Raw genomic sequence first — 24,105 nt, 5'->3', positions numbered from 1 at the left:
GATCAGGTTTCTCTAAGCATGGGGGAAATTACAAACGTAGGAGGGAAATACCTATAAACTCCCCACCTTATTTGTGGGGTGTAATGGTCCAATAATTGAACGTTTTAAACATCCAAGTTCTTAAAATTGTGCCTGAATTAACCAAAACGAGCCACAGACGCTGAGGAAGTAGACGAGTTGCACAATAAATCCACTCAAACGCATAATATTACTGCTCATTTCAAATGCCCGCTGTTGCTCTCCGCTAACGTTCTCAACTCCCACTGCCTGCTCACAACTCGGAATAATCAGCCTTTATGAATAAAACATTGCTTTGTCCACGATGGCGAATACAATCTTTTTGCTGAGCACAATGTTTGGAGCGTGCTGAATGGCTCCATGCAGACTCTGCATTTCTGTGACAAGCTCATTGGTTGCTTGAAATGGGAGGTAATGTAATAAGCCAGATCACTCACAGATCTTGGTATTCCTCCTTTGTGAGCAACGCGTTTTGTCGAGGACTAACCTTCTTCTACTACATTCTTCCCCAGAGACGTCCTGTCCCAGAGCAGCATCCTGTAGCGGGTTCTTGTTTAGATGGGCTACAGACATCTGAAACGGCAGCGACGTGAAAATAATACATTATGGTTCTCTCTTTTTGATAGATGATATCAAAACTAGTGTCTCACAATGTGTAGTTAGAAAAAAATAATAATATGAAGAAGCTGGTGTGTATCAGTGAATGGGGTTTGTGTAAAGCGGCAGAGGGTTGGCTTCATTGTGGACTTCATTTCTTCCACACAAGGTCAGAACTACAAATGTAGGCTATAAGAATACATAAACCCTCATGTTTTAGGTGTTCGTTAAAGAGCAAGTCACCCCCTACCAGATTCTAACTCCACTCCCACTTCATGTTTGAAAAATGCAACAAACGCTGTTGCTTGGCAGACCGAGAGGGCGGAGCCGCTAACAAACACACACACACAGGCTCACGACAGCATTGTGACATCATAATGCACCAGTTCACGTCATAGCATACCTCTTAGCCAATAGAGGTGGCAGATTTAAATTAAAATACAGTGCAGAGTTTTTACCTGACAACGGCACAACGCTTCCAGTTTTAGGCAGAATATTTAAATTTTAACTAAGATGCACTGAAGTGCCAAATTATTGACGGCACGTGTCTGCAGCACGATTAGACACTCGTTTATTTAGTTTATCAGCAAAAAAAAGTTTATTTGGGGGTGACTTGCTCTTTAACACAGGTTGCTGAAACCTGCACGAGCAGTTGGTAGCACTGTTGCCTTGCAGCATAAATGATTCTACCCTGAGTTAGCATGTTCTCCTCTTGCGTGTGTGGGGTTTTCTTCAGGAACTACAGTTTGACCCCAACACATGCATGTGTGGTTGACTGATGGCTATAAACTGTCCCCAGGTGTGTGTGAGTGAGTGCGTGACTGGTTGTGTGTCTCTGTGTCCCTGCCTGGTGACTGGTGGAGTTAGACACCAGCTGCCCGCACCATAAATGGTGAGAAGAGTTGCCTAAAAAGCAGTTATGGATCCAACAACATTCTCCTCATGTGACTGAAAGCTGGCTCTTCTTGGCACAGTCGACAGCTTACTGGTGCTACAAAAACCATTTTTCTGCTGCAAAATCAAACTGCCGGCTGCAGTGAATTAAAAGACATCGTGGTACTTTCAGAACCACTCGGTAGGTGTTTAGGTGTTTTTCTGTGTATAATTTAGATTCTATGCAGAGGAGAAAACATCTCTTAAAAATTCCAACTGGTAAAGTCAGTTCCTGTCTAAAAAAAATCAATAACGATTTATGCTGTGTACACCTCCCATCCTGGAAAAATAACCAATTGCCCCTTCAAAACTCAAAATCACGTAACCATGAAACATGTATGTAAACCTCTGCTTTCTTTCTAAAGATTTGTTGGTAAGTGTCTTTATTCCTGATCGCAGTCAGAAGGTAAATGTTGTCTTTTTTGGGTTGACAGAAGCCAGCCAGAACAATGTGTACGGGGCTCCATTGAGGTGAGCAGCGAATCACCCTAACCCTAACCGTTCTCTGCTGTTATTGGCTGACCTGTCCTTGGTAATGTGCAGGAACGTACGGAAGATGGTGTTGAGGCAGTCTGACTCGTCAAGTCCAGAGTCCGGCTTCAGGAGGGCAAACCCCAGTCCTAACATGAGGCAGAGGAAAGGTAAGAAATACATCACGACAAAAAATAAACATAAACAAAATACCTTTTTAGGTTTGCTTATTTGGTTTTTGTTTATTGTTGCCAGTGTTGGCTAAAACTGGACTCTAACTACCTTGGTTGATTCTGCAACGACAAACTCGCGGTTGTATTTATACCCTGATGGTTTATCATGTGACCTTTCTCAGTGGCCTAGTGGTAGAGTGTCCGCCCTGAGACTGGGAGATCAGGGGTTCGATTCCTGGTCGGGTCATACCAAAGACTTTGAAAAAATGGGACCCAATGCCTCCCTGCTTGACACTCAGCATTAAGGGGTTGGATTGGGGGGTTAAACCACCAAATGGTTCTCGAGCGCGGCTTGTCTGCTGCTCACCGCTCCCCCAGGGGATGGGTCAAATGTGGAGAACAAATTTTGTACACACACACCTGTGTGTGACAACTAATGGGACTTTAACTTTAACTTTAATGTGTCTGTTTGAGTCGTAAAAAGGTCACCACACGATTCAGTTTGTAAAGTACAGAAGGCTGATGTTTTCATCAAAATCACCGTGTGGATCGTCACCAACGTGTGTTCTGGAGGATCTTCTGGAGGATTCTGCGGCCCTGCAGAGCAGCAGTGTGTGTGTGCACAGGGCTGAAAATAGAACTAGTTGGAGGGAGGCAGACAGAGGAGGAAACAAACACAATGACTGAGGAAGACACAGAGAAGAGACAAAAAAGCAAACAGAGGAGGTGGTGACAGTAAATGGAAGAAGGCGGGTTTGGGTTCAGCCACTTAGCTTTACAATAGAGTTTAGGATGAGGTTTAATTTAAAAACAACTACAAACAACAGTAGTTGTCAGCTTTTGTTTGGAATGAGAGGGACTTTATCTCTGAGTCCAGTGAGCTGAAAATGAGAGCTGGGGCAGAATGGCATCAAAGGGACAGCATGAACCACAATTATAGAGATCATTTTAAAGGAAAATGCAAAGCGGTAAGTTCTGCGACGGGTCTTTACTTCCACGTGGAACTTGTTTCAGCTCTGTAACCTCCTCTGTTCATGGCTCACGAGCTTATCTCAGAGTCCACTTCTCTTCCCGCGGCGTGTTTAAATCAGCTCAAGAGGTTTCAGGGGGAATGGAAAATAAAAGAGCTGCGCATACAACGAATTACTGGCTTTTTTTAAATTATTTCTCAGTAGACAAAGTGTGCTTTTATTTTGCTGCTACAGATAAATCTAATTCAGTCATTATACATGAACTTTTTTATGTTTAATAGAGCTTGGGATCACACGTGACTATGCGTTGCATTCTGGGATGTGTGCCGACATATTGATGGCCTTACGAATGTAAACAAACCATGAAAACAAATGTTGCAGAGAAGAAGCAGATTTGGGAGAAAGGAAGAGTTAAAATCTCAAAAAGGATGCGGAATACACTGGGATACGTTAAATAAAGTGGTCAGGAACCGCTATGTGGACAAAATTCCCATTATACACAGTTTGGATCCGTGTGAAAGACCCAAGACTGGAGCGCCGACCACAACTTGTCTGCTTAAAGAGCAAGTCACCCCTTACAAGAAGCATACTCCACTCCCACTTCATGTTTGAAAAATGCAACAAATGCTGTTGCCTAGCAGACCGAGAGGGCGGAGCCACTAACAAATACACACACTCACGACATCGTGACATCATAATGTACCAGTTTACATCATAGCATACCTCTTAGCCAATAGCGGTGGCAGATTTAAATTCAAATGCAGTGAAGAGTTTTTACCTGACAACGGCACAACACTGCCAGTTTCAGGCAGAAAATTTAAATTTTAACTAAAATGCACTAAAGTGCAAAACTACTGACTACACGTGTCTGCAGCACGATTAGACACACATTTATATAGTTTATCAGAAAAAAAATAGTTGATTTGGGGGTGACTTGCTCTTTAACGGAATTTTCTTGGCTTTCATGTTTGTGGTGTGAGTGGATGTAAACATCTGGATCAGTGGTTCCCAACCTTTTTCCCAAGGGACCCCGTTTCTTACCAGTAAAATTTTTGACGACCCCCTCCCATTCTCTCTTCCAGTACAAACAATATTAAGAAATGATAAAATTGTTCAAGCACAATTTAATATGCTTTGATTCAATAGGTAACAGTAATAGTAGGCTCCAGTACAGAACAAAGTCATTAACAAAACCAAACAGAGCATAATGTGCTTGACAGTTTGTATTACTTTTCTGAACATGTTGTTTCTTGTAAACACCGATAAATCAATCATTCCTTTCAATAAACGTTTGACACATAAAAAATACACTGAGCAAAATGTACTTAAATGTGTATATTACTGTTTATACTAGATTATTTACTGTAAATGCTGTGATTAATCAACCGGTCCTATCTTTAATGAACTTTTGACAAAATAAAACAGTGAGCTGAGCAAAATGTTCTTAAAAGTGTTACTTTTTCTGTACTAATTATTTCCTGTCTTAATATCAGTAAACTTTTCACTCCTGAAAAAAAATGTGAGCAAAATGTAGGCTATAAACAAGTAATAAATGAAGTTTTAACCCCTTAAAGTGGAGAGGTCCTGGCGACCCGCTGAGAGGCTTTGGCGCCCCCTTGTGGGGGTCGGGACCCCCAGTTTAGGAACCACTGATCTGGATGATAGGTAAACGTTTCATTTGCTGGTTTTTCTAGTAAAACAATCAAACTTGTCATCCCATAGAAGAAGTGTAGCAGGAGAAGTTGTGTTGTGTGTCAGTGTGCCTGCATCAACTTACCGGTGTGTGTGTGTGTGCATGTCGCGGTTAAAGGAAATAAACGATGTATAAAATAGTTCACCGCTTCTCCATCCAAGTGAGCCGACGAGACTTTGTTATGTTAGATCTCCGTGGTTATGCTTCCTAGCGGGAAAACGATGAACAGTCATCCTGTTTCCCACCTTTATTCCCCCTGGCGATCACGTGTTGCACCCCACAACACAGCAATGGACTACCACGGTTGTATAATATCACTGATCAGACGAATAACAGATTAAATTCAGCTGCAAGACCCGAGACTGAGCGTGGTGTTGTCTGGAGTAACAAGTAAGGACTCGGAGGCCGCCAGCGGGGCTGCCACGTTGGTGATGACGACACGATCCCAAGCCCTTTAGATGGGATTGACTCTGGAAGGTTTTAACCCTCTCAGGCTCAAAATAAGTTCTGATAAAAGGATGAACAACTAGGTCCTTCAGGGGCACTTCTGAGTTAAAGACGCTCATGAAATACGTACGTGGAGTAACCAGGCAGGTAGATTTTAACGTTGCAAATCTGCAACGCCTGCCCCCAGAGGGTTAACACATGATGAGTTTTTTTTTTCAACACCACAAAAACCAGGTAGTGTCTTCTGGCTGTCAGGATACAAAAACAGTCAGGGAGAAGTCCACAGAAATTGAGCCAACTAAAACTCTTCTTCACTTTTTAACCACATTTTTGATTGATTCATCTGTGCGATGATGGATCTGACACAGAAGTTTTATAGGAAATATTTAGAACATCTGAGTGCAGAACTGTTTCAGAAAGTTATACTAAAGGGTCTGTCCTTCATGCGGATGCACCGTATACCAACTTAGACTTACTCTTTCCCAAGAAGCATGTCTTATACAGAAAAATCCATAAACTTTTATGTTTTGGTTCATTTGAGCGGGTTATGTCAGCCATCTGACTGCAGGGACCCACTTTTTCAAATACCTGTTAAGGTGTTCCTAAGGAACAACCCTCAGAGGACTGGGTGTTGTTCCGGTTTTCCTCCTGACACTGACGCATTTCATAACATAAACAATGGGAAAAGCCATTGCTCGTAGGAGTTAGAAGTTTTGTCCCTTTTTTAATGAAAAAAATCCACTGAACCTCCAGTGAGAAGATAAATTGAAGCTCTCCAGCCTTTTAAGTCTTCCTGCTTTGCTCTCTTCTGCTCCACCTCGCTTTGCCACTCAGCTGATGCTTCAGCCAGCCGTTCAGGCCACTCGGCTGCTAACTCCAGGAAGCATTTCACCCTGCAAGGGCTTTCCAAGAGGAGGTCTCTTCCTGCAGGTAACACATAAAGAGCTTCTTATTCAATCTTTATCATCATCATCATCTCCATCTCCATGGCATTTCTGTCAACATTGTCGTCCTCCTGGTCTACTCCCTTTCTCTCGTTAACATCGTTATAGATCCGAGCAGCATTAGGCTTGTTTCTGACCCTGTCGCTAATGTCTCTCTGCGTTGTAGTAGGTCGGTCCCACCTTTGGCCAAAAAAACCAAATCAGCAAGCTAAAGAGATAGGTGGCTTCCATTTTGTGTAGAAATAAAGAAGAGTCACAAAAATGACAGAACAGTTTTAGCCAGCTGGCCATTCTGTTAGACACATCTCTAATAATTGCTCTAAATTATAATGATTAAAATAACTGACATAAAAACAGACTATTAAGCTTGGTTTATGCGTGACGCATTCACTTTCCGCTTGATGATGCGGCTCGCGGATGGAACGCGCTTCACAACTCGCAGCGTTTATGGTTCATGCGGCTCGTCTCTGCGGTGAGCCAATATTCTCCCAAACTGTAGGGGGCAGCATGGAGCTCTACGGCATGCATCCAACACTACACCATAGTAGAAGTAGAAATTACTGTTTACAACACGGCATTCCAGCATTTTTTAACAGCGTCGTCTTTTCCGACAGTGCGAGCTATTTCTCTCCAAGAATTATTAACAACATGTTGATCACGGCGATCTCTGAGAGCTGAATCATACAAATGTCTGCATTTACGAACCTCTGCCGTACTAGTTCTTGCCGGTCCGCCATGTTTTTCCGCGTCCGACCGTCCGCGTGGTTAGAAAATTTTCTAGGTGCGCGTTGCGGAAATTTTGGGCCGTGCGGAGGCGCGGTGGAGGGGCGTGGTTGTTAAAATGACGCAACTTTTCCGCGCGGAGCCGTGCGGACCTGGCGGACGCGTCAAGCATAAGCCAACCTTTAGTCTCCTATGACTATGGTCAGGATCTTACTGGGTGTTGATGTTTGCTGACCTGTCAGTTAAAGTTTGGGACTGGGGCACATGGGACTTATGATGTCACTGGAAACCGATTGCATTCCAGTTATCTCAGTACAACTTAGTTCAAATGTGTCCTAATTATGTTGCGCTTTATTTCCAGTTTAGTGTACTACCTATCCCAACGCAGACTCTCATAGTTCTGACGCACCAAAATGAAACTGACTGATTCCAGACATGTTCCCTAACGTAATAGAGATGCTCTGCAATTCATTTAATGAGATTCAGGAGCCTCATAAAGCATCCAGAGCCAGTGGGGGTTTTGAATGCAGCTTTCAGCTCCCATAAAGACGTAGATGCCTTTCAGGGATATGTTTTCAAATGCATCATCATTTATGTGTGATTGGCATTTGGGCTATTTGTCAAGGGGTCAGTTAGTTTTTATGCTCTTTGAGAAGATCTGTTACAATCCTGCAGAATACTTCATCATCACCAAATCTACTTTCCGCTGATAGAGAGAAAGATGTGTCCTTCATTTAGCTGGCATGCAGCCCCAATTCTTCAATGACTGCACAAATGTGTTTTAATTCAATTTAATTCAATTCAAGTTTATTTATATAGCGCCAAATCACGACAAGAGTCGTCTCAAGGCACTTCACATAATAAACATTCCAATTCAGGTCAGTTCATTAAGCCAATCAGAAATAATGTTTCCTATATAAGGAACCCAGCAAATTGCATCAAGTCACTGACTAGTGTCAGTGACTTTACAGCAATCCTCATACCAAGCAAGCATAAAGCGACAGTGGAGAGGAAAACTCCCTTTTAACAGGAAGAAACCTCCAGAGAATCCTGGCTCAGTATAAGCAGCCATCCTCCACGACACACACACACACACACACACACACACACACACACGCGCACACACACACACACACACACACACACGCACGCACGCGCACACGCACACACGACAAAGTAATGTGTCTATAGTTATATTGTGATTTCTTAGTAAATATTCTATTTGGTGAGAGATAAACTTTATTGTATTTATCCTAGTGGATCTATAATTAAACAGGTAAACTAGTAGTAGCACATCCAATGTCAAGGAAAGCAAAAAGTTATTATCAGGAGAGGGAGAATGTTTAAGTGGTTAGCAGCAGTGTGCTAGACGATGGCCCCCTCCATGAGGCCACCACAGCTCAGCAGAACATCGTTGTAGCTTCTTCTGGGGAGAAAAACACTTAGAGAGAAAATAAAGTTAACAGCTGAAATTGCAGAAAATAGTACAGTTAAAGAGCAGATTGTAGAATAAAGTAGTAGAGTGTGAAAAGTGGTCAGTGTGTCCTCCAGCAGTCTAAGCCTATAGCAGCATAACTACAGAGATAACTCAGGATAATCTATCCTATTTAGATGGAGGCATGTTGGAGGCAGGGCAAGGGAGAGTCGTCTTTACCGAATGTACACTCCACCTCCCTCTACTCCCCCACTTGTCCAGATTTAGGCTAACATCAGATTTTAACCATAGGCCCTATCAAATAAAAATGTTTTAAGCCTAGTCTTAAAAGTAGACAAGGTGTCTGCCTCATGGACTAAAGCTGGGAGCTGGTTCCACAGGAGAGGAGCCTGATAACTAAAAGACTGGAACCAAATATTCCAGCATTAACTCCTTGTCCAAAGCAGATTCACCACCGACACACTCTCCCAACCATCCCACAGGTTACCCACAAACATTCAACTTCTCCTCTCTTCATTTTCTTCATTTTTCTTTAGTATTTTCTTATTTTCAAGGCACAGGTTTCAGTTCTGCTTGTTTGAGGTCATTCCTTGTTGTTTCCCTTTGAAGGCCTTTTATTTACTTTGTATTTTTCTCCAGAGTTTAGACCCACCTGAGTGGTGCTTGTGCTTAACTCTGAGCTGAATGGAGTTGTTTTATCTGACAGCTCTCCTGTTAGGGCCATGCCTCCTGTCAGCTCGCTGTAAACGTCTGTTTTAGCTGCAGCCTCATTCACGCGTTCAGACATTCGCAGATGTTGGTTTTAAACATACGTCACAGGGTGATTTCAGAACTTTCTTCCTAATAGGTGATTTTTCATATAATTGAAAATAATGTTTGTCTACCAAAACTCAATTTTGTAAGTCTTTTATTTTTTCCAAATCCATAATTTTATGTCAGTTTTATATATTTTTATAAAAAAAGAAAATGAATGAATTGCTAATCACTATGAGTAATGTTTGTCTCCAAGACAGTAGTGTCCCTTCGTCAGTTCTCTTTTACAGAAAGGACAGTTTTAGATGGAAAGGGACAGGATGTCCTGTCAGACGGCCGTCTGGTGCTGGACGGATGACGACATTCTGTGTGTGAGCTAACTCTGAGAGTAAACACACGTCACCCTCCTCTACTGACGCTGTCCCAACATTTTAATTAGAATTTGGAGGAATTCAGTGTTGCGGTATTTCAGCCATGTGTGCTCACTATGTGGCTGAAATCTTCCTCCTCTTCCACCGAGCCCCTCAGTCAGGACCTGCAGTTTGGTTGATCTGAGACGTTTATACCCAAGTCCCAGGGTGAGACGTTACCTTTTCATGTAGGTGACAGGATTTCCACAGTTGCTGCATGTGTGTTGCATCACTCACTGGCACTGATGCTAATATGTCAGAATGCAGCCGGTGACAGCGATCCGGTCCTTTGTCCTGTGAGATGACATCACTTAGCTTTCATGAAGAGAGTAGCATCTCAGAAAACTTTACATGTGTTAGGTAATTTTTTATATATCCCATATTACCTTAAAGGATGACACACGCAGAGGAATTAGATTGGTTAATCGTATTTTCCATGACCCTTTAACCTGAAATAAACAGATACACACAGAGGAGTTCATTTTACACTGTGTTGCCAAACAGTGGCGAGAAGACGCAGGGACAACCCCCTCCGGTGCTGTTCCCAAGTCTCTCTGTCACTCCTCAGTGAGTACGTTTACATGCAGCCAATATCCGGGTTAAGGTCGGGATTCGGGTTTCTGAGTTGATCAGAATAACCCGTTTACAAGCATAAATAGAAAGAGTTACCCCTAACTTGCATAACCCGATTTAAATGCGGACGTTGGGGTAGCGTCAGGACGTATGGACTACGTCCAGACGCAATATGCGTCATTTCTGGTTCTTCTTGATCCGGTATCCGTGAAAACAACAACATGTTTCCCAGTTCGGAAGAGATAGCGGCCGTGTTTGTTTGCGCTTTAGTTTCCTCGTCACTCCAAAAGTGTGGTGCTGTGCCGCGACTCGCCATGTTGTTCCCAACTTGTTGTTTACTTCCGGTGTTCTGGCGCATACAAGACGTCTCGCTACTCAAAAGACCAAGATTCCTTGCGAACAGAGCATGCGCAGAACACACGCTTTGATGGGGATATCCCGATATGCGTTTACACGACCAAACATTCGGGTTAGAAAAGGGTTACCCCAGGTGTAGTAACCGGGTTTTTAAAAACCCGGTTATGAGCATATCCGGGTTTTTGGCGGTGTTTACAAGGACCTGCGGAACCGGGTTATTGTGAATATTCGGGTTTTAAAAGGGTTACTGGCTGCATGTAAACGCACTGATTATTGACAAACAGGACAGAGAAGGCGGGCCTTCTCAAGTTACAGACTTACAGGCTCTTCATCTCCCAGGACACCACATTCCAGAGAAAACGAAGATAACAATGAGCTTACAGAAGAGCAGACGTTCTTTAAAACTCAAAAAGGAACATATAGAAAATACCCAACATGTTTGTCTTTACCAGGGTTTCTTCATGTCTCATGTATTGTTTGTAGTTTAACTTTATTAAAGTTTGACTAAACTAATGTAATGAAGGTCTCATTAGGCCTACAAGTAACTACATGTTAAAATAAATATCTTCTGTCAGTCGTACCATTCTTTCTTTCTTTCTGTCTTCTACCACTTCATCACATCATCGCTTCCTTCACTCTGTTCTGTTCCCAAGCTTTTCTTGTTTATCTTCATGTCTCTTTCTCCTTCTCCCCTCTTTGTTTGGCTGTAGAACCCACTGCTAAGGAGGCAGAGGTCCCCCGCCGCTTCTCTCTCACCTCCTCTCTAGCTTCTTCCTCCTCCTCCTCTTTTGCTGCGCGGCGTACAAAAGGTACCTGTTAGCATCCGTGTCATGTTCTATTTGCTCTTTAGTCTTGTTTCCTTTTCTTATTGTATTTCCAGTAAACGCAAAAAGCTCTTTTGTCAACTGTTCAGTGGGAAATGTGCTTTGTATGCTGTTAGTTATGGTAAATAAAAGAGTTAATATTTCTACCGAAATATCCAAAGATGAGATGTTTTTGTGTAAAATGTTTAATTGTTGTGGTTTTTGTGCACATGAATTGTTTTTGTTTGCAACGACCATAAAAACACAGTTAATGCACACGCAGTTTGACTAAAAGGACCTAAATGCAGATGTAATGTGCAGAAGTCCATCCTTGCTGCTTCCATCAGAATCGAGAACAGTCACAAGCAGCGGATGACATTTCTTAATCAATACATTTTCAGTGGTCTCTAGTAGAAAGTGTAGACCCACTTTTTACATCAGAGGAATCAGCATGTTTCCAGCTTTTTCTGTTTTTTTCACAATCCGTAGTTGAAGTGTGGCTGCAGAAGCTTTTCCGGTCACTTTTTTCACAGCAGCGTGACACACAGTTTAAGATAAGCTTTAGAGCCCCGATGTTTGCTCTCAAGGTGTTTCCAGACCCACCCTGTTAAAAATGCAATTGATGACTTAAGTTCTCGACGGCAGTGGGTGTGTTAAAAACGTTTTTTCGTTGAACTACACCTTTAACCTCCTCAGACCTTGTGTCCACATATATGGACATTGGCTTCTTGCACCATATCGTTTTACTCTCTTCAAATTAGAAAAACACAAGACGCTTCAGAGAAGTATTCGACTAGTGAGAGATTAAAGCTCAGAGAAACGACACTGAGATCGCCATCATCAATTAGCAGCTTCGGGTATAGCATTGAACCACGCAGGTTCTGCCCCCTCAGCAGCAACAATTTCATAAGCTCTAATAGTTTGAAAAAGGCTACAAAAGACTAGCATCTAGCACACAAGCAACCCCATCACCTACCTTCAAAATGCAGCATAAACACACCCCACCACCACTTATCCCCATCGCCCACCATCTGGTCAAACCACCCTCCCAAAAGAACACAGAAGTATTAAACTATTAAAGTATTAACAACTGCTTATTATTAATATTAAGTAATGCATTACTAAGCAGACTCCCACCACCACCAGGGCCCCCTATCCTAACCTTAAAGTCAAAGTCAAAGTCGTTTTTATTGTCATTTCTACCACATGTGCAAGACATACAGAGAAACGAAATTGAGTTTCAGTGCAACACAATTCAGAGATCACCCACATGGGTAAGACACATGACAAGAATTGGTGACTGCGGTCATTCGCAACATGAGTCGCGCTACCTTAATAGATAGATGAAAAGGGTGTTACATGAGGATAATTGGGGGTAAGGTAAAAAAAAAAGGCATAGCAGAGTTAGACCCAGCGGGGAGTAACTCTATTATACAAAAAAAACTCCTCGACATAGAAGCACAAACAGCACAAATACAAAACATCAGAGTCCGATGGGGAGGCGGGGTTGGGCGGGATCCTGAAGCCTCCAATGGGAGCTGCCGGTACGGCGCATCAACCAGCTGCAGACCAACAGGTGGGAGGGAGTGATAAGGAACAGAGAGCACATTGAGTTTCCCGCAGGTCGCTGACCTCAGCAGAAGTCACCATCTGAAGGCAGGGGGGGAAGGTCGGGACACAGCATCTGTCAGCATTCCTCCTTTCATGGGGGTGTGTTGAGCAGCCTTGAGAGGCAGCCTTGGCGTCAGATAAAGGATAAACATGGCCTTGTTTGGGGCAGGCAGAGATAATTTTCCTATCTGCCTTGGAGTCTATAAGTGGTCATTCATGTCCACCAGTGAAGCCAATTTTACATTCTAAACATCCCCGCATCGTCCGGCAACCCTCTCCGAGATGACTAGGGTTGTCACGGTATGAAAATTTAACCTCACGGTTATTGTGACCAAAATTATCACGGTTTTCGGTATTATCGCGGTATTTTTTAAACGGTGTTGCATATGTTCAGAAAGCATTGATCGTCCTGTTCTACACAAACTGAAATAGTTCTGAAAAGGTTTAACAATGTTTATTAAACCTAAAATAACACAAAGCCTTAGCAAAAGTGCAACTTTTCACAAGTAAAGGAACAAATAGCTTATTTTTCTGGAACATGTTACAGTAGTCAGTGCAGGTTTAAATTATACAAATCCAAACATTCAAAACATAAACAATATGTAAACAAATCAAAGAAACACCACTTGTTTTCTCATATACTTGTTTTCTTCATTATCAAAATGAAAATCTAAAACTCCAGTCCACACTTGACTTGAGCACTGTACAAGTCAACCTTAAAAAATATGTATTTAAAATAAATATCCACTTTAAACAAATTACTAAAATAACTACTACACTATGTAATCAAATCCAAATGTTCAAGTATAAATGGCATTGAATAAGTAAACAAATCCATGACAAGGAACTAATTGTATATTTCTCTTCATCATCAACAAATAAGATGCTTCATCCAGCAACAGGGTGTCCGTGACACGGTTTAAATGCTGGCAGAGGACGCTGCGGCTGCAGTATATAGTGACTCGTTGCATTCTCCCTCAACCAAAAGTCTTCACGTCATGCATTTCAGCTAAAATGCTAATGTTAACTTACCTTGCACTGGCTGTGGAGACGTGGGTGATGGTCACGCAGATGTGCCATTAGATTCGAAGTGTTACCTTTTGCAGACACTTGTTTCTTGCACGTTCTGCAAACGGGATAGCCGTCTTCTATTAACTGTCCCTCAGCATTTTTCAGAAATCCCAAATATGCCCATACTTCCGATTTAGTCTTCTTTGAGGGCTGATGGATGTCCTGGGCGCTGCCGTCGCCTCCTTCGGCCATTATTTCAGCTTCAAAGTTTTGGTGCCGTTGCAAATTAAAAAGTGCGTGTGCGCGCAGCGGGAACTTCAGCTGAAGCGACGGTGGCTGGTAAGGGTCACCACACCGAAACCGCGGCCACGGTAAACCCACCGAGATAATATAGTTTTTTAAAAACTGGACGGTTATTTTTATTGTCAACTTTTTTACCGGGGTTTACCGCTATACCGGTTACCGTGACAACCCTAGAGATGACATCCATCTTGCGTACTAACACAGGCAACGCCGCGAGGACATTATCCAGCTTACGGTTCACCTCAAGTAACGTCCCAGTCTGTGAGGTCACCGCACGAGCGGCACATTCCATGGGCGCGGGTCGCACTCCAATCGCTCCCGTCTTCCCAAATTTCCAGAAAACCAGATATCCTCCCACTCCAATCAGAAGAAATCCAGTGATCATCAGGCCGAACATCCACAAATCTTCCACGTCCTCGATGGACAACTCAGTGTTAAGGACACTTTATAGTTAACAACATAGGGGGCGTTAGTAAAAAAAAAATCATTTTGTTTATTAATGCTTAATAATGCACTGAGTAACATAAATTAAGGGACCCTTGTTGTAAAGTGATACCCTGACTCCTAAACAGCCCAAAATAAGAACTTTTTAAAGAATATTGTCCATGAATTGCATTCAATGCGATTTCTTTAACTTACTAAGTTATAAAGCTTTCAGGTGACGTGCTGCGATTAATAAAGTTTAAAAAATAAAATCATTAAACCGTGCCCGCTCTCGCAATGCCAGGCAAGCACAGTCCTCACATTGAAAATGAGCATCTGAGTGTTTGGTTGCATCTCATTTGCCCTGTCCAGGTCCCCTCTCTGCCAGCATTAAGAACAAGAGACATGAGATAAAGAGTGATCCTACTCCCTTTGGTTATGAAGGTAAATCGAGAATGGTTATGGTTTTAGGCATGACTTTGTTTTTTAGAATTGTAGTAGTTTTATTTTTTTTCTGGATTCTGTTTGTTTCTTTTGTTTGGTGGCTTTTTTGTTGCTTGTGTTGCTGTTTTATAGAGTGTGGGCAAAATAGCAGCTTGGATGTTTTGTTGCATGATTTTACGTTGTGTGGGTTTATGTAGGTGTGTTGATTTCTGCATGAATAGTCCTCCTCTCTTGACTGAAGTGCATTCAGTTGCTTAGCGATGCCGCTTATCTGTGAAATTTGGTTCATGGTCCCCAAAGCTGTGCAATTGTTTGATGACACGTTTGCTATAAAGTATTTGACTTTCCCCCAGATACTTTGCGTGGAGCTACGGCTTCAGGTGGGAAACGTCAGAGCATGACTAGCAGCACTACTACAGGTGCTAGTGGCACCACAGCTGTCCCTAGATCCACCTCCCAACCAGGTAACTTCAGGGAACATGGCTTTTACTGGCATTTCAGGGGGTGTCTTTAACTGGAGATTTAAGACTGGCAGGCTGTGAGAAAAACTGAGATTTTATAGTTGGTAATTTGTCAGTTTGGACTTTTTCCACATTGACACTCGTGCTGTCAGACTTAAACAGCATCTGCGTTATTAGGTTACATGTGACATAACTCAAGACTCTTACTCTTCTTCTGTTATCTGCAAAATGTCACGTTCATTGTTCAATCTCTCCCCTGCTCTTTTATTTCCATAACTGTTTGATGTTTTTGCTTCTATGTGATTGAATCACTCTTTGTTGCCTGTTCTTGACCTACAAATCTAGACAGGCAAGCACATGGAGAGACAACTATTGTCCCTGGAGGAAACGTTTGTTTGGAATGTACAACACGTCCTCCATCCGCTTAGGTTCATGTGATCAAAATACTAATATTGAGGTTAATCTGTTATACAGCCACAAAAATATTGTTTTAAATAAAGTAATCATTCAATGAATAAAATAGATTAATGTACCAACTTGAATGTAAGATGCATGGTGAGGCATTTATCGGTTGATTTTTAGGCATACTCTGCAAATGTTTCATATCCTTGAGCCATGTGCTAAAATGGCCCTTTACATGGTTGATAAAATGTCACTCAGACACCCCCCACCCCCACCCCCCGCCACCTGTGGCAAGAATATTACACTTGCAACTTCAGAGTGCCGGTCTCATTCCTGTTCGTCTTTGTAAAGTGGAGCTGACAAGTGCTAGTGCTGGAGTCTGCTTTAGCAGTTAGATCATGTTCAGGTAGATCATGAACACAGCTGATTTGTTTTATTTAGTGATGAATCGCTAGCCTAGTGAACTAGACCAAATTCTTGCTTTGCAAAGAATGGTCTAGGCATGCTCCACTGGAACCTCTGCAGCCCCAACAGCATTCTGGCTGGCCAATCACAGCTCTCTAGAGGGGTTTCAAACACATAAAGAGCTGTGATTGGTCCATAATGGTGGGCCAATCATAGTGCTCTATCTGCTTAGTGAACAAATCACAGAGCTTTATCCGCTTTGTGGGCCAATCAGGGCACTCTATATGCCTGGTGGGTGGGATGATGCAACAGAGTGAAACAAGAGGATGTCACACTGACTACGTTTACATGCAGCCAGTATCCGGGTTATGATGGGGTTAAGGTCGGTATTCAAGTTTCTGAGTTGATCAGAATAACCCGTTTACAAGCATAAATAGAAAGAGTTACCTCTAACTTGCATAACCCGATTTAAATGCGGACGTTGGGGTAGTGTCAGGACGTATGGACTACGTCCAGACGCAATATGCGTCATTTCCAGTTCTTCTTGTTCTGGTATCCGTGAAAACAACAACATGTTTCCCAGTTCGGAAGAGATAGCGACCGTGTTTGTTTGCGCTTTAGTTTCCTCGTCACTCCAAAAGTGTGGTGCTGTGCCGCGACTCGCCATGTTGCTCCCGACTTGTTGTTTACTTCTGGTGTTCTGGCGCATACAAGACGTCTCGCTACTCAAAAGACCAAGATTCCTTGCGAACAGAGCATGCGCAGAACACACGCTTTGATGGGGATATCCCGGTATGCGTTTACACGACCAAACATTCGGGTTAGAAAAGGGTTACCCCAGGTGTAGTAACCGGGTTTTTAAAAACCCGGTTATGAGCATATCCGGGTTTTTGGCGGTGTTTACATGGACCTGCGGAACCGGGTTATTGTGAATATTCGGGTTTTAAAAGGGTTACTGGCTGCATGTAAATGCACTTATTCATTGTCCAGTGGAATGCGGAGATCATTTGAAAGACAACGGTAGAACCCGCCCCACAACCGAGAGCCGTCAACGGAGAGTGGCCAGACTAAATAATACATTTATTTAGTCTGGCTTGCCAGGCTAATGAATCGCTCCATTAGAAACAAATGAAAATTGAGGAAACGTTTCAGCTGTTAGATTAACCCTCTCACGCTCAAAATAAGTTTTGATAAAAGGACGAACAACTAAGTCCTTCAGGTGTACTTCTGAGTAAAAAATGCTCACGAAATACGTATGTGGAGTAACCAGGTAGGTAGCTTTTAACTGTTGCAATTCTGCAATGCCTGCCTCCAGAGGGTTACGGTGTTCAGTAGACACTAGGGGGTGCTAAAAACAAGCTAAAACTGCAGAGTTTCCCTTTAAAGTGTGAGTCACACAAGAAAAAATTAACTAAGTTGATTATGATTAAATCGCTTTAGGCCATCTACCTGATTGCAACAACCGACTCAGCATGCTCATTATGGGATGGACACGCCCCTGTTATTTTTGCATGTTTGGTAATCAAGATAATTATTTTTGAAATGTGATTATTGACTATTGATTGCAACAACCGACTCAGCATGCTCATTATGGGATGGACACGCCCCTGTTATTTTTGCATGTTTGGTAATCAAGATAATTATTTTTGAAATGTGATTATTGACTATCTTGATTGTTACAGATTTGTTTCTGAACAGCCTCTGTTCAGAGGAATAGAGTTTATATCCTATTGGACTGATGAGCTAACAGCTAGTCTTGAGTTCAGCCAAGACCAAAGTGTGTTGCTGCTCTTAAAAAGTCTGCTTAATTTCACAATGTTGCAGTCAACTTTATTTTTTATAAATCTTTACATCGCTTTCAGTTTGACATTAATTGGATATTTTCATCAAAACCTTTGGTTATTTAGATTCGTAAAGGTCATTAAAATCATTGTCATTAAACATTTTGTTTAAAACACTTGTGAACTGAAAAACTAACGACAGTCTAATTTTTATAAAGCGTACGCATCATTCACCGAAAAAATGTCGCAGAGTTTCAGCAGTACACAGAGTTGTTAAATAATTCCTTACATAATGACCTGAAAGTGACCTAGCCTTTGCTAACCCCCTAGGTTGGACTCAGAGACGCCTTCCCTCTATGGACACCGAAGACTTTGAGACGATTCCCTCTACAGCAGAGGAGTCCTCCAACTCTTCTGAGGATGAAGGCAACAATAAGATGGTATGTAGCTTGAAAATGGCAGCTTTGACCTTGACAAATGCAGTAAAACAGTGTGGTAGTTCGACTTTCTATGTTTAATTCTATTAGTCTTTAACAAATGTTGATCCAACTGACTCATCCAGGCATGGACGTAATTTTGGGGGGGGACAGGGGGGACATGTCCCCCCCACTTTTTCCAAAGTCAAGTTTTGACCCCTGCACTTTTTACCATCCAAAAACAATATTACGCTATATTCAATTGACACTGGTTGAGCTCTAGGACCAAGCAGAAAATGTTGAAGCCTGTTTCCCCTTAGTGCGTACTGTAAAGATACCCCCCACCCCCACCCCCCGTGTCCCCTCCACTTCTAAAGTGAAAATTACGTCCATGCATCCAGGTCCTGTTGAATCATGAGCTTTTGCTTAAATGATCACATTTTACTATCAATCACCATCATCTCTCATTGTTTCTCCGCTTATCTTCCTCTTTAATCCATCTCTACTGAATTCCTTTTCAACCCCCTTGAAATCAGAACCCTGTGCAGCTGAATTATTTCCTGTGGACTTATGTCGTGTTAGCAGCAGGCACTGAGCACTTGACATTTAAGAAATGAGAGAGAGATGAATGAGAGGAGGGGACGCTACCTGCACAAACCTAATGCATGTGCAGCCTCTCCAAATCCATTGTACCCATGTGATCTGATGGAAACCTCACAAACATACATACAAAATACTTCACCTGTTTTCAAAATGCTTTTGTAAAATATTTGTTTTGTGTGTACTTTTGTGTGTACTCATGTTTCTTACCCAATAATCTAAATAAGCCTTTTCTTAAGAGTTCTCCACATTTTTTGTCGGACTAAACGCCGGCTGGAGCCCAGATCGGTGTTCTCTGTAATGTGCAGTGGAAGTGAGGAGTCTATCCATTCAACCCGATAAATGCAGAGTCCCTTTTCTCTGCAGAGTAACAGCAGTCGATACCGTGTGCAGCTGACCTACGCATCGTGTGAAGCGAGGGACCTTTCTCTGGGGACTGGTGACCTGGTTCAGTTTCTGGAAGAAGCAGAAAATGGAGTCTGGTGAGTTTTTCCACTGTTTAGACGGAGCTGCCACCAGCTCTTTACTTGGGAGAGGTCCTTAGAATCTGCTTATTCTGTTTGGTGTTGTGGAGGAGTTGAGAAAGCGTGGGGTCGTTTTCCTGAAGTTATTCTGAGAGAGCACCCGCACGGGGGTCCGTCTTTGCTCCAGGCAAAGGTTTCCGACGTACTAAACCAGCACCGCCACCGGTTATGGATGTCTGGAAAGACTTTTCATTCTCACGGGCAAGATGTGAAAGTAGTAGCACTGCCACTATAACTAAAGAGTCAACAGACCGCTCCGCTGCAGATGCAGACACCTCTCCTTTATAAACTGGTATAATCCTGGGAAACAATAACAACAGCTCTCAGACAGGAGTTGGCTCACAGCTGATCTGACACACCAAAGAATGTACATGTAAGAAAACAAAAACAAAAATCACTAATTAACAAACAACTAAAGAATCGCCATAACAGAAAATACACTTGGAGCTTAAAGAGCAAGTCACTCCCAAATAAACGTTTTTTTTGCTGATAAACTAAATAAACGAGTGTCTAATCGTGCTGCAGACATGTGTCGTCAATAATTTGGCACTTCAGTGCATCTTAGTTAAAATTTAAATATTCTGCCTAAAACTGGCAGCGTTGTGCCGTCGTCAGGTAAACACTCTGCACTGTATTTTAATTTAAATCTGCCGCCGCTATTGGCTAAGAGGTATGCTATGATGTAAAGTGGTACATTATGATGTCACAATGCTGTCGTGAGCCTGTGTGTGTGTGTATTTGTTAGCAGCTCCGCCCTCTCGGTCTGCCAGGCAACAGCATTTGTTGCATTTTTCAAACATGAAGTGGGAGTGGAGTTAGACTCTGGTAGGGGTTAACTTGCTCTTTAAAGACGTCCTTCACTTAGAATTCATTTTTTAAATATTATTTTTTGAAAATGATCAGTCACTCCGAGTTTGTCACACGGGCTGAACATGTAATAGTCTCCTACACCACCTGTCTCCTGATTAGCTTTTGATAGAAAATAGGCAGTGAAACTCTAGGAATAGAAAGTCCTGACAGATCTACGACACACCGTCACATTACATTCATGGACTCACCCGTTTTGACTCACGGCGCGGGGAAGACTGTTGGTGGTTTAGCGCCCAGAAAACAGCTTGGCTAGTTTAAGCTAACTGTTAGCATTAGCAACTCCATCACACAGCAGAACTCCTTCAGACTTGTGTTTTTTGTGGAAAGAAAACATCAGCTTTGCAAAGCAAACAGAGTCAGTGGTAGAATTGTGTTGGCGTTAGCCAATCAGAGGAGAGATGTCCAAATATCAGGAAATAAGACAAATCCTGTCATCTGAAGCTACTTTCTCCCACAGCTGAATTCTCCATGCCGAAACAAGCGCAACGGAGCTTGTTTTCTCCTGTTCCACTTCAAGGATTTTATTCTTACTAGAGATGATTGCAAATGTATAAAACAATATGAGTGAAGGACCTTTTTAACAAACTTACAACCTTCTCAATGGCCTAGTGGTGGAGTGTCCGGCCTGGGCAGTCGGGGTTCAAATCCCTGTTGGGTCATACCAAAGACCTTAAAAATGCCACCCTGCTTGACACTCAGCTTTAAAGGGGTTGGATTGGGGAGTTAAACACCAAATAGTTCCCGAGCGTGGCCACAGCTGCAGCTAGGGATGGGTACCGAATTCGGTACTTTTTAAGGTACCGACCGAATTCCATAGTACCGACCGAGCACCGATTCACGTCATTTCAAACGGTGCCTCGTTTCGGTACCCGTCCTTCACAACAAGAACTTGCCTAGACAGCTGCGCATGTGCAAGAGCGTTATGTCGTCGCTCGCTGCGAGCCAGTTGTAAACAGAGCAGCATGGTAGAAAGAACGCACGCTAAAGCTTGGGTCCACTTCACTAAATGTGATGGGTAACTGGGTGATGATGAAACCAGCGACAACGATCTAAGTGAGACATCCTCATCTTAATCTGCTCCGGTAGGTAAATAAAATGTTTAAGATAACGTTAGCTTGATATGTTAGCTTCCATTTCGCTAATGGTGTGTTCGCTTTCTCCTCGAAACTCCGAATTTCCGACTAGAAGAACATGAACGCGCTCTAAAGTTTGGCTTCACTTTACTAAATGCGACGGGTGATTGGATGAAGATGAAACCAGTGACAACGATCTAAGTGTGAGGCATCATCGTTTTAATCTGCTCCAGCAGCTAAATAAACTGTTTAAGATAACGTTAGCTTGATATGTTAGCTTCCATTGGTACCATTGTTATCAGCTAATGGTGCGTTCGCTTTCTCCTAGGAATTTCTAACTTCCCAGTAGGAAAAATCAATTGAAAAAAGACGGCAAAAGGAATGAAGATACACAGTAAATTTAGTTCACAGTAAAGATGTTTGCTTCAGTTTAATTATCAGCTTATAAAACTACAAGGACGATGTTAAAATACAAACAGTTGAATGTTATTTATCGTGATATTTATCAAATATTGTTATATATTGAGAAAAATATAAATTTAATTATAAAAGAGAATTAAAATAAAAACACTCAAAAGTATCGAAAATTGGTACCGTTAAGTACCGGTATCGATTCCTAGGTACCGGGAATTAGTACCGGATCGGTTCAAATGTCAAAGGTACCCATCCCTAGCTGCAGCTGATCATTCCCCACAGGGATGGGTCAAATGTGGAGATGAATTTCACCAGTGTGTGATGACTAATGGGACTTTAACTTTAACTTTCATCACAGAAAGAAAACAACTGCAAGAGCACAACATCTAATAATCATAACAAACTCAGACTTAGTCTGTGAAGTGAGGAGTTAATTTCTAGGTTTCTAGTTCAGACTTTGGGTTTTGGTGCTGCACCTTGCAGATGGGCGGTTGACCTCCAGCAGAAATATGAATGATTTTCCAGCAGAATGTAACAGCTGGCTACAGTCTGAGACTAGAAGAGAGATGCTGCTGCAGCTGGATGCTTTCCAGGATCTCAGGTTCCTGTTCTCAAGAGGAGTTAGAACAGGGCAGGACAAGCCAGCGTACTCTGTGATGATTACTTTAGAAACAACTAAAACCACTCATGCAATTCTGAGTTTTGAAGATGGTTTAAAACTGTCAGAGCTGCAAAAGATCACTTTGCGTTTTAATATTTAATTACTTCATCCAGACAGATAAGCCACGATTAGGTTTTGACTTAAATCCTCTACTTTTACCTGTAACCACGCCCCTTCCACAGCTGCCCCACATCAGCCTCGCACATTTGCTGCACTTTAATCAGCCAAGCACCAGCAACAACAATTAAAAGCTATCTCGTTCTCTCTCTCTGGGAAGATTGAAGCTCAGAGTGACTACTAAAGAATTAAGATTTCATTGACTACAACTTTACCGTGATTAAGCAGTGGGAGAAATGCATTTGTTACTAATGGTCTAGGGCCAGATCGAGGGAAGCAGCGCGTAATACGACTCTGGGTGAATACTTAATCTCTGTTTCACTCATCGCTCTATCTATACCTTTAATTAGACAGAGAAGAGAGGCTAAACTGCATTTATGGCCAGGCAACCTCCAGAGCTCAGCTGAAAGATCGTTTTGGGCTCCCTAGATTTGGAAGGGACTAATGTTCAGTCAGATAAAAGCTCAACATATTTTTGCTATGCTCATTTTTCATCAGCTCATGCATATTTCAGCTCTTAAAACTATCTCCTGCCGTCTTCATCTATGGGCTTTTAAAAGGTCTTCCTCATTCATATTATTCTCTCCTCCATGAGGAGCATGAAGAATTCATAAATCTTCCCTTTCCTCGGGTCCTCTTTGTCAGATCAACTCAACTGTGAATGGTAACCCATGTACTGCTGTGTGCAGCACACACACTGTGTTGACTGAACAGTGATGTTAATGTGTATTTCATTCATTATTATTCTTTGGTAATTTTTTAAGTCCTCTTTTATGTTTGAATTTGAGCACATTGCTTGGCAATATGGGTGACAGCTCATACTTCCTGTATATCAAAAGTGTGAAATTTTTGGGGGGATGGGAAAAAATGACTTATTAGCACATCCAACACGTGTTGTTGACACAAATTTTCAGTAGCTAAATAAAGAGTGTGTTATTAACTGTGATGTGCAATCCCAGAGCCTGCCAGCGTCTCTCTTTATGCTGAGAGTCAACCTGATTGGAGTGTCGAGGCCGGCTGGTGGAAAATAGGAAATGTAGCAGCCTATTTGGTAATGATGAATTAAAACAGACACTTTCCAACCATCTGAACCGTCGTTAATCCTGTAAAGGTCACTGTGGAGAAGAAAAGTGTCTGGAATCACATTTGCATTTTCTTTAGCTTACAGAGAAAAGCTGACCTAAATTATGAAGCGGAATTATGTGTGTCGTAGCAAATGACCGCTAGTTTTCTGCTGAGTTTATTCATGTAGCACCCGTTAGCAGCATCTCAGGGCAATTGACTGAGA

The 24,105-nt window shown here is 42.3% G+C and overlaps 1 protein-coding gene across 9 annotated transcripts in view; it reads left to right on the top strand.

Moving 5' to 3' along the window:
• Window positions 1–24,105, top strand: part of mcf2l2 (MCF.2 cell line derived transforming sequence-like 2) — a 123,965-nt gene that overhangs the window by 93,069 nt on the left and 6,791 nt on the right. For 5 of the 9 annotated variants that reach the window (XM_054749620.2, XM_054749619.2, XM_054749623.2 and 2 more), the window contains exons 26-33: window positions 1,983–2,019; window positions 2,092–2,189; window positions 6,138–6,233; window positions 11,209–11,307; window positions 15,022–15,093; window positions 15,447–15,557; window positions 18,473–18,582; window positions 19,525–19,644. In XM_054749620.2, coding sequence (XP_054605595.2) covers window positions 1,983–2,019; window positions 2,092–2,189; window positions 6,138–6,233; window positions 11,209–11,307; window positions 15,022–15,093; window positions 15,447–15,557; window positions 18,473–18,582; window positions 19,525–19,644 — 743 coding nt within the window. Of the gene's footprint in view, window positions 1–1,982; window positions 2,020–2,091; window positions 2,190–6,137; window positions 6,234–11,208; window positions 11,308–15,021; window positions 15,094–15,446; window positions 15,558–18,472; window positions 18,583–19,524; window positions 19,645–24,105 lie in introns of those variants that run through there. The other 4 variants (XM_015962275.3, XM_054749621.2, XM_054749624.2 and 1 more) reach the window with 4 other exon arrangements.

The sequence above is a fragment of the Nothobranchius furzeri genome, chromosome 16 (genome assembly GCF_043380555.1).
Source record: "Nothobranchius furzeri strain GRZ-AD chromosome 16, NfurGRZ-RIMD1, whole genome shotgun sequence".
Lineage (NCBI taxonomy): Eukaryota > Metazoa > Chordata > Actinopteri > Cyprinodontiformes > Nothobranchiidae > Nothobranchius > Nothobranchius furzeri.
This window is presented reverse-complemented; position numbering and strand designations above follow the sequence as displayed.